The 19,856-nt window shown below is 35.7% G+C and overlaps 1 protein-coding gene across 1 annotated transcript in view; it reads right to left on the minus strand.

The window, feature by feature from the left end:
• Window positions 1-2,135: 2,135 nt before the first annotated feature.
• The window catches only part of LOC127870169 (uncharacterized), a 119,536-nt gene continuing 101,815 nt past the window's right edge, over window positions 2,136-19,856 (minus strand). Inside the window, exons 2-3 of the mRNA XM_052412826.1 lie at window positions 5,426-5,509; window positions 2,136-3,476 (exon numbers count right to left, since the gene is read on the minus strand). Coding sequence (XP_052268786.1) covers window positions 2,136-3,476; window positions 5,426-5,509 — 1,425 coding nt within the window. The remainder of the gene's footprint in view (window positions 3,477-5,425; window positions 5,510-19,856) is intronic.

The raw sequence follows: 19,856 nt of genomic DNA on the forward strand, positions 1-19,856 counted from the left end.
GGTTTTAATTTTAATATTAATATTTTTTTTATTAAATTAGTTAAATTTATTGCTTTCCTAAATGAAACTTGCCTCAGACGGTAGTGGTGGCATCGTGGATCACGTACATTACTAACAATGATTTTAATTTCTGATAGAACAAATAAGACGTAACTCGACAAGATTTTAACTACGAATGCAATTCTTGATAAAATTGTTACTTATAAATACTTTATTTTCGCTGGCAATCAGTGTTGGATATCGGTTAACAGAACATCAAAATAGACCACCCAATGTCTCAATTGAAATTGATCGCGAGATCTATAAACGTGTCAATTGCCTCTTCGCTAATGGCCCCCACACCACGCAGTTCGCTAGTTAAATTTTCGTGAGTTAAACACAACAGTGCAAATTATCAAAACGTACCCCCTGCTTGTTACCACAAAGGTTCTGCTTTATTACCTTTTTATTGACACGTTATTTACTACCGTCGATGGTGCGGCATGTTTTTTTTCTCTAGTTGCCAGCGCAAATTGGCAGTATGTCACGCGCAAAACGTAAAATCGTACAAATTGTATTATGGAAAAGAGAAAAGATTATTCGAATAAAAAAGCATACTACGATTTGTTTTTTCATGTTAACCTTTTCCCGAAAATGTAACCGGTTAAAAGGTCGTTTCGGTAGGTTAACCGGTTAACCTCTTGCATTCCTAATTAAATATGAATTTCAAACAACAGGAATGCTCGTTTAAAGGAATCAAATTTACAAAGACATACACATTGAACAAGAAATGCTTACATTCAGATGTTTTAAATATGTTGAACGTATGAACAATTGCATAACTGTCACTTTCGCGAGTATCGCATAATACGGACATAACATTATCTTCTTTGTCCGGGTGACACGAATCGGCTTCTATTCACACGTGTATTTTTTATCAAACGGGACCGCATCGCATTTTAGCGCACGCGCGTTCGACCAGAAAGCGGCTTATTCCAAAACCATTAACAACAAAATGAATGTAAGTAAAAATAGAAAAAAAGAGAATTTTAAAATCAGAGTATGCATGATAAAATGTAAGGATTACAATAAAATTGTTGATGAGGGTGACTATGCTGATATAAAGGTTGACTAGAATCGGTTTGAAGTCACCTCCGGGTGACAGGAATCGTCTTCATGTAACCGCCGGGTGACCACAATCGGCTTCATGTCACCCGGGGGTGACTAGCGTCGGCTTAAAGTCACCCCCGGGTGACTTGTGGGTCATATCAGGTCGACAATGACCCATTGAGCATTTTGCTTTTATATAATATAATCTGTATGCGAATCAAGAAATCTGGGGCCGTTATGTGCCTTAAAACCTAGACGCAGCTTCATTGCAGGATAATTCAAATGGCATACTTTACCAATGAAAGTAACGTCACATCGTACCAGTAGGTTCGATAAACAAAGGAAGACATGTGAATGCTTCACGTGTCGTTAATAATGTATTAAGATGTAATTTATATCAACTAACACACATTTATTTTCGATACTCTACGTTTTACGATCCATATTACATGTGCATATTAATATGTATAGCTTAATGTTTAAACGGTCATACGCACCAAATTTCTCTGTTACGTCATCAAGGACTATTGTGAACGGAAAAAGAAGCACAACATATAAACGCATGTCAAACAAATGTGCGTACAACAAAAAAACAACGCATGACAGAGATTCTATAAGTATGCACATTTGTTGGATTAAATCAGAGCACTCCAAATAAGATTGGGTGACAATTAATAGTTATTATTAACAAAGTTGATCTGAAATAAAGCATGAATTTATAAAGTTACCGCTTTTTATATTTACTCGGTACGTAATGACTGTGAACACCTATAAGTGTACGGACCGTTTTTAAGTTAACAAACAAAACTTAACAATCCAATAATACACGTCCGAACAATTAAATGAATTACGAAGGGAAAACTAAACACAATTGATATTACCAAATATCAAACCACGCATGAGCACATAATAAAGAAGAAGATACTGCAGTTTTCCGTTCAGCCCTCGAATATATATGTTATGTTTTGACGCCCTAAATAAACTACGTTCTGAAGTGCATTGTTGGAAATATTCATTGCATGGAATAACTGGCATTTACAACACAATTACATAAGCATCATATCACCTATCTTTATCAGATCATTTAAACGACTTCCTTTCCTATTCATCCTCGTATGGACCTCTATCACTAAATCACACCTACGACTAAATAACGCCTGCAGCATAGGATTCGACATATTGACCACACCATTCTTATTCTTGCATTGTATTATTCTGTTCCAGAGCTTCAACTGCAGCAGTTCTATCTCAATTCTCTTCTTGTTATACCACATTAGTGGCTCTGGATGCGATATTATTGCCTTTCGTATCCTCGGCAATCTTAGTAATGTATTTGAACCTTCGTTCATCATGTCCGTGATAGTATTTTCCCATGTACATTTTTTTCCGTCATCCAGTCCGCATGCTGCCATTAGATTCCTTTCTGGTATCATATAATATGGCAGTTCGATCTTTAATATTGCCGTTCTCAATTTCTCCAATCCTTCCCGAATCCAATAAAACAAATTGCTTTCATTAAACTGTGCCTGTGGATTGTTCTCCGCAAGCCACAAAACAATGTTTTTCACTGTGTATGATGTAATTTCTTTCTTTACTGGCTTTAACACATCCTTAACAACCATTTTCAATAAAACATAAATGTAGACCTGGGTGTTATTAAGACTGCTCATAAGTTCATTCTCCCCAGTATTAAAACAAATCCTCCATTCTAAATGTTGATATTCACTACCCTTAAAACCAACAGGTGTTACAAATGATCCCATAGTTACGACTTTGCGAACGATATCCGGTGGTGGCCAATGGCGAGTTCGCTCTGCCCATCTCGATAGTATGACAGGACAATGGCAGCGTAAAGAAAAGACATTGTCTGTATGAATTGGCCCTGATGAACTCGGCATTGATGGCCCTGCACGTTCATGGCGAATCTCGTTTTCCGTAGGTGCTATGTCACTTTGAGCATCAACCAATAAAGCACTGCTCAGGAAGACACGCCAATTTTCATCTTCACACAGAGCATCACGAATTATTGATGGAATAATGTCGCCTAGTCGCCCGAGTAAATTAAGCCTTGAGTGTCCGTGGTAGCACACGCCGGTGTTTAATGTAAACACAGTAGTCTCCCTTGGTAATTTGTCAGAATCAACACCATTTTCTAAACACATGATGCCTTCTACAACATACATCATATCCATGTCACTTTCATACATGCGTGTCAGCCCCTCTGCCTTGCTACCAGAAGTGATCACCGTTTTGGTACCAGGCTCTTGAGCATTCATCAGCCTATCACGTTCCCTGTGGGCGTCTCTCCGTGCCTGTCTGATGTGAGGCCCATAACCGAGACAGTTCATCAGAGTGCACATCTCTAGTGAGGCATTTTCACACTGAGCCTGATAGTGATAAAAACATTCAAATTGCAGGAAATCATAATATGCTCCTTAAACAATATGAAACGGTCCATAGCAATCCAAGCCTACGCGTCCTATACGAACCCATACATGTTATAACACAATATGTTCTTAAGACATTAAACTCATCTAAAATTGGCTGAATATGTTAAATCTGTTTAAGCTTAAACAAATAAGCAATGAGTGTGTTCATCACGAAGTTAGAATTTGACTCGTATACAGGATAATCAGATAAGCAATGAAAAAAAACATCAACGCATAGAGCTTGATTAATGCAAACATTTATTACTGAAGAAATTCACAGCATAAAAAAGAACGTAAATTGTACTCATTATCAATTGTCTGCAATGTTATTTTCACATCAAATACTGATATATGTATTTGAAATATGTATGTATAATAGTATTTTACGAAACCGACTTGTGATCGAACTGCACATACTCCATTACTTACAGCTTCTACGTGAACTGCACATACATCAGTACTTACAGCTTCTACGTGAACTGCACATACACCATTACGTACAGCTTCTACGTGAACTGCACATACATCAGTACTTACTTTACACTTGCATGTGAACTTCACATACAACTGTACATGCAACGTGTATGAACTGCAGATAAACCAGTACTTACAACTTCTATGTGCACTGCTGAAACACCAGTACTTTCAACTATCGCTGCAACTTCTACGAGCACTGCACATACACCAAAACATACAACTTATATGTGCGATGCACATACACCAGTAATTACAATGTCAGTCTTAATGTCTATGTGCATTGTATATACATCAGTACTTAAAACTTCTACTAGCACTGCACATACATCAGTACTTTCAACTTCTACGAGCACTGCACATATGCCAGTACTTACAACTTCTACATGCATTGAACATACATCAGAACTTACAACTTCTATGTGAACTGCACAAACACGTGTTTGTTTATTTTTCAATATCTAAGTAAACTGCAAATACATCACTTCTTGAAACTTTTACATGAACTGCACACACACACACCAGTACTTAAATCTTATATGTAAACACCACATACCTTAATTCTTACAACTTCTATGTTAACTTCATATATACACCAGTAAGTACAACTTCTACATGAATTGCTTATTCACCAGTACTAGCAATTCTAAGTGAACTGCACATAAACCAGAACTGACAACATCTACATGAGCTGCACATACACCGGAACTGACAATGTCTACGTGAACTGCACATACACCAGTACTAGCAACTTCAACGTGAACTGCACATACACCGGAACTGACAATGTCTACGTGAACTGCACATACACAAGTGCTAGCAACTTCTACGTGAACTGCACATACACCAGTACTAGCAACTTCTACGTGAACTGCACATACACCGGACCTGACAACTTCTACGTGAACTGCACATACACCGGAACTGACAACTTCTACGTGAACTGCACATACACCAGTACTAGCAACTTCTACGTGAAATGCACATACACCGGAACTGACAGCTTCTATGTGAACTGCAAATACACCGGAACTGACAACTTCTACTTGAACTGCACATACACCGGAACTTACAACTTCTACGTGAACTGCACATACACCAGTACTAGCAACTTCTACGTAAACTGCACATACACCGAAACTGACAACTTCTACGTGAACTGCACATACACCGAAACTGACAACTTCTACTTGAACTGCACATACACCAGTACTAGCAACTTGTACGTGAACTGCACATACACCGAAACTGACAACTTCTACGTGAACTGCACATACACCGGAACTGACAACTGCTACGTGAACTGTACATACACCGGAACTGACAACTTCTACGTGAACTGCATATACACCGGAACTGACAACTTCTACGTGAACTGCACATACACCGGAACTGACAACTTCTACGTGAGCTGCACATAAACCACTTCTTACTATAGAGTGACGACTGTAAAGGCCGCTGTTACGTGGGATACCTCCATGCTCCGCCGTATCACGCCATGGATCACCTTCCGCCATCTGTACAATTATGTTAGTAAAATGCGCATTGATTATAAACAAGCTTAGTTGTGTATTTATTTCGAAGATAATTGATTACATACATACAACATAGCATCGAACGTCATTATCTTGTTTTTAATCACTTAATATTCATCCTGTCCTACCATACGATAACGATTAATTTTTCATCTAATGAAATACGCTCACAAATTTATGTAGGGAATTCATTTTATATACTTATATTTTTGTATTTATAATCCATTTCAAGTATTGTATAAAAACTTTAAATAATTACATACACAAGTATGTATCTGCAAAAATGGTGACCAGCATACTTATTTAATAATTCAAAAGTATTATATAAGACTACGTGTCAAATGCAAATTGTATGCTCCTACATCATTTTCATTCGATATATTTATAGTAGTTGTTTAAATTAAGCCACGTTTATAACTAGCACTGCACGCATTTATGTGGGTGATGTACTTATTTGAATGTACCCATGTGTACTCATAGCTTTCAGTGCATGTCGATTTTGATTCGATTCGTATATAGTAGTTGTTTAAATTAAGCCACGTGTATAACTAGCACTACACGCATTTATGTGGGTGATGTACTTATTTGAATGTACCCATGTGTTGGGAATTCAGACCGTACCCAACGGTAATAGCGTTGATATATATCTGCATGTAAGTTATGTTAATGGAACTCCATCAACACATAAAACCTGCTAAACCTTTTTCTAAAAGGTCATTACTTAAATATTTTTTTAAACAGTAACCCCATAGCTTTCAGTGCTTGCCCATTTTGTTACAAATACAAACAACGAAATAGTAAAAGTTAAATATAATGTTTACTATTAAAATACCTTACCGGGTTTTCAATGCTTAAAGTTACATTTTTCATAATTTATCTTGTATTTGCCATCGGATGTCATCCAAATTTGGAAAATTAACAAGTGCTTGATAGTGTGATATCTTTTACAACCTAAATTTGATTTGATCTAAGATTCCATTTATTATAATTAAACAAGTAACATCAGAACACAATTAAGTTACACCATGGCAAATCTAACAAAGGCCTGCCAATAAACAACAGCAACAACAACAACAAAACAACAATAACAACAGCAGCAGGGCCTTGACACAGGATTTAATGCAACAACAATGACAATAAGATTAATATTATCACATAAGTGTGACTTAGCCACTTATAAAAGTTTTTAGTTGACACAGAATTATGCACTACTGCTAAATCATCGTTATAGTGAATAGGCTACGGTCCATATTAATATTTATTATTAATAATATATAATAATATTATTATTTGATTGCTTAAGAAATAATTGGCGCGTACAAGCGTTAGTTATTTCTGTAATAAGCAACGGTTTGGAGTTCCGATGCGCAGAAATTAAACCAAGAGGGCGCAGCCAGAGTGGTTTGGTAACAAGCATCGGAACGACGTACCGTTGGTTATTACCGCAATAACCAACCCTTACACGTCGCTTATTTCGATTCTAACACGATTTCATTAATAAGTTATCCGCGATTTAAAGGTCATAAATGAGAATTATATTAACCGAACGTCCTCCACTTTTTCCGCGAAAATGTAACGCCACCACAACAATGAAAATCAAATGACGTCGTCTTCATTTATAAACAGTGCGCGGACAATCAAAGTCACGTCGTACTTACAACCGTTGGTATATCGGGGTAATAACCCACGATAGGCTCCTTTCTCATTCTAATGTGCATTCGTGTGCGACTGTGGTAAAATTCGCAATAACGGTGATCGATTGAATATTTTTCTTTATGTATTTCATTCCAATACTACAGTTTGATTTTCACGAACATGTTTACTCAATTATAGTGAAAGTATATTTCATACTTTTTTATTTTGTAAAGGCTCACTTTATTGAATACCCTTGTTTAATTAACACATAATCGACGGGTAACCGTTTGTTATTGAGGTAATAATCAACGGTACGGAGTTCCGATGCGTAGGAATTAAACCAAGAGGGCGCAGCCCGAGTGGTTTGATAACAAGCATCGGAGCGACATACCGTTGGTTATTACCTCACTAACCAACGGTTTCTCGTTGATTATTTCGATTCTAACACGGTTTCATTAATAAGTTATCCGCGATTTAATTGTTATTTAAATTATATTAACCAAACTTCCTCAACTTTTCCGCGAAACGTGACGTCATCACAACCATTAAAATCAAATGACGTCGTTTTCATTCATAAACAGTGCGCGGACAATAAAAGTGACGTCACTTTAAACAACCGTTGGTATATCGGTGTAATAAACAACAGTAGTTTTCCTTCTTTGTATATAGAAAACAAGTCACGTGCCGTGGTAGAATGCTAATCAATAAAGCTTTAACTGAAATAATTTCATATGTGATTTTTACCTAAAATATATGTACATAATGTTTACGATTTCCTTTCAATACAATTAAAAGCTGGGAAAGACTATAATTTGAATTTTCAAATTAAATCATTTTGTATAATATGTGAATATATTTATTGGCCCCTTAAACTAGCTAACTTGATTAATAGTGAATAACAGCAATTAATAGTTATACTTATTCCGGCATCTTAAAGACGTCTTAGTCATAGAACTAAAATTCTAAGTACACATCCAATTAACTATTTAAACTTTCATAATTATTTAATGGTATGAGTCTGTTTGATTGTATAACTATGACTAAAACGTCTTATGGCGTCTTTATGAAACCAGAATAATTATAAATATGAATTGCGATTATTCACTGTGACAAAAGTAGCATTAACCCATTAAATGATTTGGATTATCATAAACACGTATTAATTCATCATCCTTTCCTTTGTATTTACCGCAACGGTTTTCGCTTTTGTTTACCCCTCACCGACTCTTTATAAAGAAAACGAATAATGTTTCAGGCACACAAAGCCACGAACATTATCACGGGCATTTTGACTGCGCAATGTGTTCTTATTTACATGTAAACACTCGCTTATAAAGCATGTTGATTGAATTCTACTATTACAGGCTAGTGTATCTTTGATCATCATTTCAGGAAGTGACTCTTTGGAGCATTGTTTAACGAAGTTTGTGTGGTCCTTTCATAACTGAAGCTGAATTATATGAGGGATATGTGTGTGTCCTTGCTCTCCTATATAATTAACTTACTAGACTGCCGAAATTAGAGACTAATTTGGAATAATTGCTGCTATTGCCTACAATGTAATTTGGTATTGTGCTGTGGGTGGAGAAGGAAGTGTGTGTGTGTGTTTGTGTGTGTGAGTACACTGAGAAAACCCCACCTGTCCGTTACTATGGCCACTTACCTTATTCACATGCACGGGGAGCGGAGATTTAACCCGGATCGTCTTTAAGAGAAGCGCATGTACCGACCACCTCGTTAACAGCCAGCAAATTTCGTTCAGCAAGATTAAGAATCCTTCAATGAATTTAAAGAATCTACTAAACATCATAACAAACAATTGATCATAGTTCATTTAAGGTAACCTGTAAGACCCAATTTCGCAGTCCATCGGCTAAAATTAAATGCGCAAACGAGAGGGTATGATTGTTAAGTAATGCTAGCTTTAATTGACGTATTGACAGACAATGCATATGGTAATTTGTGTTTAAAGCTATACAAAACAGCCTCGGCTAATAAAGCAATTAAGCTATTGAAGTTGCTGATAATTGTTTATGTTGAGGAAGTGTTGAAATGTACTCGAAGACTTAGATTAAATCAAGAACATATGGTTGGTAAAAAGGCGCTTAAAGTCATGACTACATTTTGATAAAATACCATGACTTTAAACATTAGACAAAAATTATAATGTCAGTGTTTTAACTCCTTTGTGGGTTCGACATTAAATAATGCTTCAAAAGTATGGAGTTTCAAAAAGTCAGATGATTGAACGCTTCATTAAAATTTTTACAAACATTGTTTCATATCTACATAAATACGTGTTATGTTTTTGTTCATTGAGAATTAGGTCGATATCAATTGTGTGTAAACGGTTTTGTTAACATTATGAAATATTGGTTGAATTCTTAAAAAGGATGATACTATTATGCAAATTTTTACAATAAAGTAAACGATTGTAATAAAGGTTATACAAATTGTTTAACACATGCTAAGAACATAATACATAATTATTAATAAGGTAATGAATTTGAAAAACCAAACGTTGTAAAAGAAAATATATTTGTTAGAGAGTTTAAATTTAAACGTGTTGACAAATTTAAACACAAGAGGTATGATTAAATGAATAAAAATTACGTATTAGATATGTATACAATTTGTAAAATCTCTCTGGCAAATACAAAGAATATTGGCACTTTTGCGTTTGTTTTGTATATACTTTGGATACCGCGTATCGGTGTATTTAGTCTGTCTTCAAATATAAAATATCGTAATAAATAAAAGTAAACAGATTAGTTCGTTGTTATTTTATTCATTTTGAAAAGCAATACAGTTCCATTATGATATAATCGCACATTTTACCTCAATATCGACTTGGTTCTGCTTACAGTCGGACGCCATTTTGTTTGTAATGAAGAGTACTGCGTATCGGTGTATTAACGGTTAGCCGCTGTGTAGATTACTTGCATGACGTTTGAACCTGTCATTGGTGTACTATATAAGAGTAATTGTTAGTTGAATAAAATAATACCATTTTACCTTTTATTTCAGTAGCATGCATATGTTTATGTTTATATATATAAATAGAATATGTGCATTTTATAAAAACATAACAAAATAAACTAAACATTATTACATATTTCAAAAACAACAACAACTTAGCAATATCTTAAAACTTTCTAGTCATTTAGTGTCAATATAGCTTTTACAATTTTACATCGACTTCTCCCCAAATCAAAATGACGATAGTGGGCAACTGAAATTAAAAAAAACATTAATTGGACACAGCCCCTGAAAATTATACGAGACAAGGCATCATTTATTTCAATTGAATGGTATGAAGTTGAGCGTGTTATAGTCATCGTAGTAGCATGCCCATATATGTAAAAATACAAAACCGTCTAATACGCGGTTCACCGTGTGACGCCATTTTACTATGGCATGTTTCAATTCGTTAAAAAAGCAATCGAAAAACGTGAAATACTTTCGCAATGCTTAACAGAACTTATGCAACTGTGCACGATTTTGGCACTGACATCGTATTTTGTTATAAACGACAACATACTTACCCGTAGACAGGCCATTTAACGGTTATTTTTTGTTTATAATAAAGTGGGGAAACACTTGTAAACATTCGGCACCGGAACTAAGAAGTTATGGGGCAGATATTCGGCATGTTTTAGGTTAGATCGATACGTCCGGCAGGGGCGTACCTAGGCATACGGCAGTACGCACGTGCGTATAATTCAGTTTCAAACTTGAAAAAATGAAAACTCGAAAAATGCAATAAAAAGTGAGGGCTTAGGGGTGTTAGGGGTATAATTATGTAAACAAGCAAACAAGAGGTCCACTTTTAGAAAATAACAGTGGGTACAAAACACAACAGAGTCTTAACTCAAAACATACGAAGTTAAGTATTTTTTCACTGATGAGGGGTAGTAATCTATGTGTAGACTACTCTACGACTGTGTTGTCGCCCTTCAATTTTTGTGAACCAATATTCGGACACGGGTACCAGATTATGTTTACATGGCACACATTTTGAAAAATGTCGGCGAACGCTCCGCTTCATCCAGATGTTTTTAGAAATAGCGTCAGCGAAACATGAGATGATACTCAGAAGCTAGCTCTTTTGACAGATAAGTGGGAAAATGTCCACAGCTTTACATTTCCCTTAAGATATGTCGATTAAGACTCGATTTATAGATCTACCCGTTCTTGAATTTGAAATGTATTTCTGAAATCTAGCATTTCTATGAATTTTCACATTTCTGGACGTTCAAATCATGATAAAATGATAGGCAATGCCCAAATTATTTTTTCATTCAAATTATTGTAGGTATCTTTATTCGAAATTGTTCTTCACTATTTTGTTTATATATATATATATATATATATATATATAGCTATGTTAAAAATCAATGACGTTCTGAAGTACTAGACCCTGTAGCGCAATCGGTTAGCTGGTCGTCATTTCGTCCCATTATTGACCTGAAGGGCAGTGGTTCGATCCCCACAACAACCTTTCACTTTACTTTTTTTTCTTCTAATATAACTATTTCCTAGTTTATTTATTATTTTCAATTTCAGTAGAAAAATATAATTATCTTAACTTTATACCAAAACTAGCTCAAACACTTACACTTTTAATTAAGGTTTATTTTCAGTTAATCCTGCATCGCGGTGCATAATTGCGACTAATTTTAAGTGTGCAATGGGTAGATTTGACCCCGATGAAACACTTGAAGAGAGCATAGCTTTTGCGAGTGAGCAGCTATACCCCAGCATCAGAAAATGCTTCATGCTGCTCTTCGTTATGCCTGTCTCCACCGCAACTGCAGAAAGATCGTTTTCGTATATAGGGAAAGAGAAATTAACGCTGAGCATGTGGTCGTGCACAAAGAATAGATCGAAGATAAGCATTACTTTTCAGGGTGAAGTATTGCACATACAAGTGGACCTGTGTTTTATGTGAAATTAGAGGATGTTTTCTTTTTAATAAATTACACATAGTCCAAACTGGTTTTATTGATAGAGTTAAATAAAAGTTTAGCATGCTCGCTCAATACTCAGCGAGCATGCTGTTGTTTCATTCAAACAGTGTTTCTTTTACAGTTTAATTAAAAAAAGAATTTAATTTTCTTTCAGCAGAAAATAATGACGGGCTTAGTTTTTTTCTTTTATCGGTCTTTTTCGAGCAAGAAATTGACGAATTATATTGCCAAAACGTGGCTGAAAGATATCACCAAAACGCACCATCTGCAATGAATTTTTACAAAATTTTCGAGGGGGAGGCCCCCCAAACCCCCCTTGCAGGAGGGGGGTAACCCCCTCCCGCACCTACCCCCATTCGCAGCTTAGCTGCGAGGTCGTGCGTATCGTTGAAATAGCCTCAGGAACGCCCCTGCGTCGTACCCACCGATACGCAGTTTTCGCAGTATACGTTAAAGAATCTCTGTACACCAGTTAAACATCCAAACATGCATATATTCTCAGAACAGCATTCCACGAAATGAACGCTATTGTTTATGTTGTTATGACGTAGATTAAAAAAAATATATATTCCCATTTTACATGTATGAGCGGCTGTTTCAATTATTTAAGAAAAAATAGCTTTTTATTATACATTAACTCGAAAAAGCTTTCGTTATAAGAACTAGAATATCAAATTATACTTTTCAATAGGTTTCATCACCCCCTTGATGTAAAGTAGTCTATTTGCGTTTCTAATTGATTAGCTGTATTTATTTTTATACTGATGACAGAAAAATAATGTGTATATTTGAGTTTGAGTGCGATGTACTGTTGTATAATAAACTCTCTGTATGTGTGTGTCGGTCGGTCAATAAGGCAGTCATTTGTACTACTCAAACAATTAGATCATATACATTATGTGAGAACAGGGTCACTTTTAGAAATGCATTTTCAAATGTAAGTGATTGCAAACAGTGTTGTGCTTATGCCATTTATCTGTTTACAGTAAACACAACAAAAACAATTATAATCCGATTACTCGCAAACTAAACTTACACTTAAATAACCACAACACATCCATAATGTTATTTTTTTCCTTTACAAAGAAGGAAGTCACTTTCGATTTCAAAATATAAATTGAGCTTATCAATGATATATTTTTACTTTTTACGAACCTTCTCTATTCTCAAATAATTCTTACCCTTTAACATAGATCCGTGTCATAAACAACATAATTTGGTAGACAAATTAAAATAAAACCACTCCAATCGTTCGCTTCCAAACCGGAACTAGACGAATCGATGCTGCAAGTGTTTACCTCCACTATCGATCAAATAAAGGTTAGACACTACTAAAACTCAGTATCGGTAACGCAATCGGGACTCCTCGGACAATTCCGCCATAACGGCGATCGTCTCTCGGTTGTATTTGGTGTAAGGATATGTCTAAGGTAGCAGTTCACGGTAGTAAGCAGAAATATGCGAATTGGCCCCGTGAAATATTGGGAAAGGGTAGGTTTCCATGTCAAATTTGAGGGTAATAGGTCTTATTGTATCCCCAAATTGCATTAAATCCTGAGAATATGACCATTTTCAAATTCGAAACTGTGGGGTCATGACCTCTTGTTGTTGTTGTGTTCTTTGTTACTCAGGAAGGAAAACTGCGGTAGGCATATTGTATTTTGGGTTCTTTTTAAGCGGGAATCGCTAGTAGGATCACGCTGTGAAGTATTGCGCGAAAACCACCTGGTTACGTGATATTTATTCATGGTTTGATGGGTTGTACTATGTTTTGCGTGTAAAAATATCATTCCAAAAGCAGGCTATCATTTCCATTTCATATGTCCCCAGCCACTTTCGTACATGGTAAAACGTTTATTTTGAAGCCACTGTTTGCGGCCTTGCAATTCTTTCACTTTTGTCAATAGTATCACCTGTACAGGTTCCATATGCTCTTTTTTATCTTGAATGTAAGTTTCATACTACTTGTGTGCAGTGAATGTGTTTTTATGATTGCCGGTTCATTGTTTTCTGAATTGAGCGTGGTGGAGATCAAGAAGGCGTCCGAGGCTCCGAGAGAGTGTGTGTCTACCGTGGTCTGCTACCTAACGCCTCTAGGCGGAAGATATTACACCGAAATATAGTTCGGATTACACACCATTAAATTTGGACTAAATTAACTGATAATATAGATATAGAAGGACCAATATCTGAGGAGTAATATAATAGAATATGTGTTTCTGTTATTGTTAAAGCGGGTATATACGATTTAGTCAAATATTTATGAATTTATATAAACTGTGTAAAAAACTTATTATATATATATTTCAATATAAATTAACATAAAAGTTAAGAAGAACATGTGTCGAAAAATGCGAAATAAGCCAGATATTTAATTCTGAAATTGAAAACGGCTGTACAGCCGAATTCGCCAGCATGTATACCATACATGTACGATGTGCATCTAAACTTAGTTTAACGGTTTATTTGAAATTTTGCAACGATATCTATTCATACGACACACCAACACTATCTCCGATCCTAATACAAAGACGAATGCTTCGGTTATTGTAGGAAAATATGTGCGTCACTATAGGCTCGGGGCGCTAATTTGTCTTTGCTGCATTTTATGAAATTCGGCTTTAATGTATAATTTTTCTTGCCTATTTTGTGTTATTGTAACATATTTTATCAATATATTACAATTAAACACATAAAAAAAAAATCGTATATACCCGCTTTAAACATTAGTTGTCATTACATACAAAATATTCAAAAAATAATTAAATGTTTAGAAAGCCAATTGGTTGTTTCTTGAAGTGTAAACAATACCATTATTCAAACTTTAACAACCAGTATTTCTTATTATTGCATTAATTACCGGTACAACATTGCGTATGTTCTGCAGGGCGACAAACTTTGAGATTTAATCCATATGTTAAGGTTCTATACCATAAACAAACGTACGACACTGTACAGTGGTACAGGGAAAACTCTTCGGTGTAATATAAGAAATAGTAAACTCCACTTAGACCCCCCCCCAAAAAAAAACAACATTAAAGTGACAAGCCAGGCAGTCACAAACTGTATACAGACAAAATCCATATGGCCCTCAGTGGGGTTTACTATTACCAGTATTGAGACACCTAAAGGGTTTCGCAGGATGGAATAAGTGGAGAGCTTGATTGAATTTGAGAAACAATTCTTTCTGTGCATTTGATGCAACTTAAATCCAGATGTTTTTATTCTGGCCAGACCGATACTCTTTAGCTGGGCAACCAAAAAACTTAATATGGTCAACTGTGCAGGCAACAATTGTAACTAGAAGTGGCGCGGCAGAGGCCGACGCGTATCCCCACGCCGCATGTTTGACCCAGTAAGCATTTAAATGAACCTGGTGGTGAATATAATGGATCAGCCCTGTTTTAGCCTTAAGTGTAAATTGGTTATTCCAATACTGTGGAGACACCAATAACACCTATAAACAAATTAAGAATACAGGTTTTTATGCCCCCGGTAGGGTGGCATATAGTTTTTGAATTCTCCGTCAGTCTGTCTGTCTGTCCTTCCGTCTGAAAACTTTAAAATTGCCCTAACTTATGCAATATTTAAGATAGCAACTTGATATTTGGCATGCATGTGCATCTCATGTAGCTGCATATTTTGAGTGGTGAAAAGTCAAGGTCATCCTTCAAGGTCAAATATATGGCTTTAAAGCGTCGCCATAGGGGGTATTGTGTTTCTGACAAACACATCTCTTGTTTTAAATGAAAAACCAAAGATTTTGTTGGAATTTAATAAGGCATCGTGTATACATTTTAAAACTCAATTTTCCACAATATAAAACAACTTTTTTAAAAGGCACCAATAAATGCTCCTCCATCCCCTATGCACGCTAAACCAAGAATCAGTTTTTATAAGATTATGCATAGTTGAGATTGACCGTATTGTCATATGAGATGTTCAGTATCAATTGGAAGTATATCGGTGTAGAAATGAAGAAGTAAATGAAAAATAACCTTAACAACTGAGTGAAAATCTTTGACCCGGCTCCACCCCAACCCCCATAACTTTTGACCAAGGGGTCAGATCTAAATTCCAAATTGTGCACTGTCGCACATGTGCCCATAGCTACCATATGTAGGAGATAGTGGTCAGGATGAACGGACGGACAGACGGCGGAGCTAACCACATTATAGATTTCAAAATCTAAACGCTGACCCTAAGTTCAAGGTCAAGGTCACGGGGGTGAAACATTTTTTGCGCAAGGAAACGACTTGTGCAGATACACATGCGTACCCAATATGAAATCAATATCTGAAGGGACACATACTTAATGAGCTTTTTTGAATCGCGGTCGCAGATTTCGAAACCTGAACGCGGACCCCACGTTCAAAAATTTCATGCGCATGGAAAGCTGTTGCCCAGATACACATGCGTACCAAATATGAAAGCAATATCTGAAGGGACAGAGTTTGTATGAGCCTTTTTCGAATCGCGGTCTCAAATTTCGAAACCTGAATGCTGACCTTAAGTTCAAGGTCAAGGTCACAGGGGTTAAACATTTTATGCACATGGAAAGGTGTTGTCCAGATACACATGCATACCAAATATGAAAGCAATATCTGCAGGGACACAGTAGTTATGAGCCTTTTCGAATCGCGGTAGCAGATTGCGAAACCTGAACGCTGACCTCAAGTTCAAGGTCAAGGTCACAGGGGTAAAAATTGTATGCGCATGGAAAGTTGATGTCTAGATACTCATGCATAACAAATATGAAAGCAATTTCTGAAGGGACACCGTATTTATGAGCCTTTTTCGTATCGCGGTCGCAGATTTTGAAACCTGAACGCTGACCACAAGTTCAAGGCCACGGTCACAGGGGTAAAAAAATGTATGCCCATGGAACGGTGTTGTCTAGATCTACAAGCATACCAAATATGAAAGCAATATCTGAAGTAGTTACGAGCCTTTTTCGAATCGCGGTAGCAGGAAAATCTCTGACCAGGCCCAACCTAAACCCCCATTACTTTTGACTCCGGGATCAAATCAAAATTACGTCGTCATTACCGTCGCACATATGCTCATAGCTACCATTTTTGTATGTTTCAAGGTGCTAGTGCTGATAGTGTAGGAGGAGATAGTGGCCGGGATGGACGGACGGACGAACGGACAGACGGCGGAGATAACCACATAACCCCCACTTTTTCTCCTAAAAGCGTGAGGATAATAATCGTATATTATACCAACACATTTTATGTTCCTTTAACAATAAAAGCATAAACTTTGGATTTCACACTATAACAATTGAGTTTAAAAGCGATATACTTAAATTGATAAATAACCTTTGCGTTTCACGTATCTTTATTACGCGTATAATGTAAATCCTTACCATAAAGAACATAATTTGAGAGAAATAGTAAATTATAATATCATCTTTAGTTCGCTTCAACTAAACAAATTGAAATCCTACATACCTGTCCAAGTAGTTACTTCTCTATAAATAACAGAAAAGGTAGACACTAGTTAAACATACTCGCTTTAACGTTTCATTCCTCGTGTAATTTCTGCCGAAAAAGACACCAAGCCCGATGGTTCATTCACATATTTCGAGTATACAGCGTCAATCTCCACGCAGAGTTGTCGTTCCTTGCTCTCACATACAACACTGCATAAGGCTCAGCACGCCATTTTGTCTACCAAATAACTAAAACCGAACAAACGCTTACAATGTATATCTGTGTGGATATTTAAGATCGCATGCATTTAATTAAGAAATATGACTTTTAAATGTTCGATAAATCGTGCAAAAACTTGTGAGTTTTAATCCAACTCTTTGGAACTATTTTATTGCCCATTTACACAGATGTAATCATTCCATGCACTTCACAAATGTAAACAATTGTACATATTTTTTATTGAGTGACGTTAGGCATTGTTTCGACGTATTTATGTATGTTGGTTTCTTAACATAAAAAAACATATCAATTTTATAATAATTAATTAAGACTGATATAAGATATCATGGTATGAGATGGTTTTCTTTAATGCAGTTAATGCAATGTAACCGTCGTTCAAGAGATTGTTTAGTATACTGTAACCTCAATGATGAACGCTTGGAATGATCATGACATGAATGAGACGCTTTCATAACAATAGTCCGTTCTGAGCCCAACACAGAGGTGAATGTAATGTGACCGTCGTGCAAGAGATTGATACAGCGTATGCAATTTTGATATATTTATTGAAATATACTTATTTGTCCGTGTTTGACTGTAAACGATACACGATAACGTATAGAAGAAAAATGTACACTTACGGGCACATACTATAAAACGCTACTTAATATAGAACATCATAAAATGTTATAGAAATTGTCATTGTTCATTTTAGGTATAGTTATATTTTCATTATGAATTATAGTGAGATATTTTACAGTCTTTAAAGCCCGTTTAAAAACAAGTCTATGTTAAACGTACACAATGTTCAAGAATGTATTTTGAACACACATTTATTCAATTTCAGTGAAACTACATGTACAATGTGTTAACAGAAAAAAAGTACCTAACTGCCTACCCAAGCCTATTTTTCTGGGTCGGAAAAGGGCAACATAAATTATTTTTAAATTCGCCTTTATATTTTCTCTCTGATAGGCGTTTCTTGTTTGATTTAATTATTTTTAATTTGTTTAGCAGTCACATAAACAACCAAGCTATGTAATGTGGAGTTTTTACACCCATTATTGCTGCTTCTTCCTGTATTTGCGCGATGATTATCTGAGATATTGGCTCTATGATTCTACATTCTCGGGTCTTTTCTGTAAATAAGGAATGTAGTTGACAATTGTTAATAGTTTTATTTGATCGTTCGTCAAAAAGTTGTAATTCTGTTGCTCTTGTATCTTCAGTGCAATTGAGTAATTAAATAGTAATTAAATTGAATGCGTTTTGATTCCATTTTATTATTGTTTAATTTGAGTTACAATGCTATGACGTTAAATTTTATTTACACTTGAATGTATTATGAATATTGCTGGGCCAAGTGTGAGGTTGAGCGCTCTATAACCAGGTTTAAACCCCCAATGCTTTGCATTGACCGTTCCAAGGCGGTGACCCCAGCTTTATTCAGATTTTGTGTTTATGTTGGTTTGTATTGTGCTGTATTGTGCTGTTTTGTACTGTTTGGGCAATCGGTCACTTGCCTTAAATAAAGGACCAACTAATTGTTATTAATGAAAATTCAATACTGCTCCAGCAGCTGGAGTTTCACTTCTTTATATTTTATATTGTGATGTAAAATCATTTTGTGATGTAAATTAGTTATACATATTTCTGGATATCGTATAACTAATTGCAAGGATAATATATGTTTCAAATGATCTTGTTGTGTACCTGCTTTTCGTGAATAAAATTAAACACCAATCACTACAGCTTTTGGATTTTTAATCGATATGACTAAGTAAACGAAATATAGCTTACTTTAGATGATGGGCGTGGTGGTTTTGCTGTAAAAAAATAATTATGCTCATAATAGGATTTGTTCTTGAAATAGCGTTCAAAAAAGTATTATTATGTTTTCAGATCTTTTTTGTATGAGCTGATTTCTAATTTTTTGGTTCTTTCCATTGTGATTTTGTCCTAAACTTGTTTGTTGTTGCTGAAAGGTTTTTAATATACCATTAGTTGGAGGTTATCCATATGAAATCAATTAAGTCGACATCTGGCTTCATTTAATAAAATATTCAT

This window comes from Dreissena polymorpha, chromosome 2, assembly GCF_020536995.1.
Source record: "Dreissena polymorpha isolate Duluth1 chromosome 2, UMN_Dpol_1.0, whole genome shotgun sequence".
Lineage (NCBI taxonomy): Eukaryota > Metazoa > Mollusca > Bivalvia > Myida > Dreissenidae > Dreissena > Dreissena polymorpha.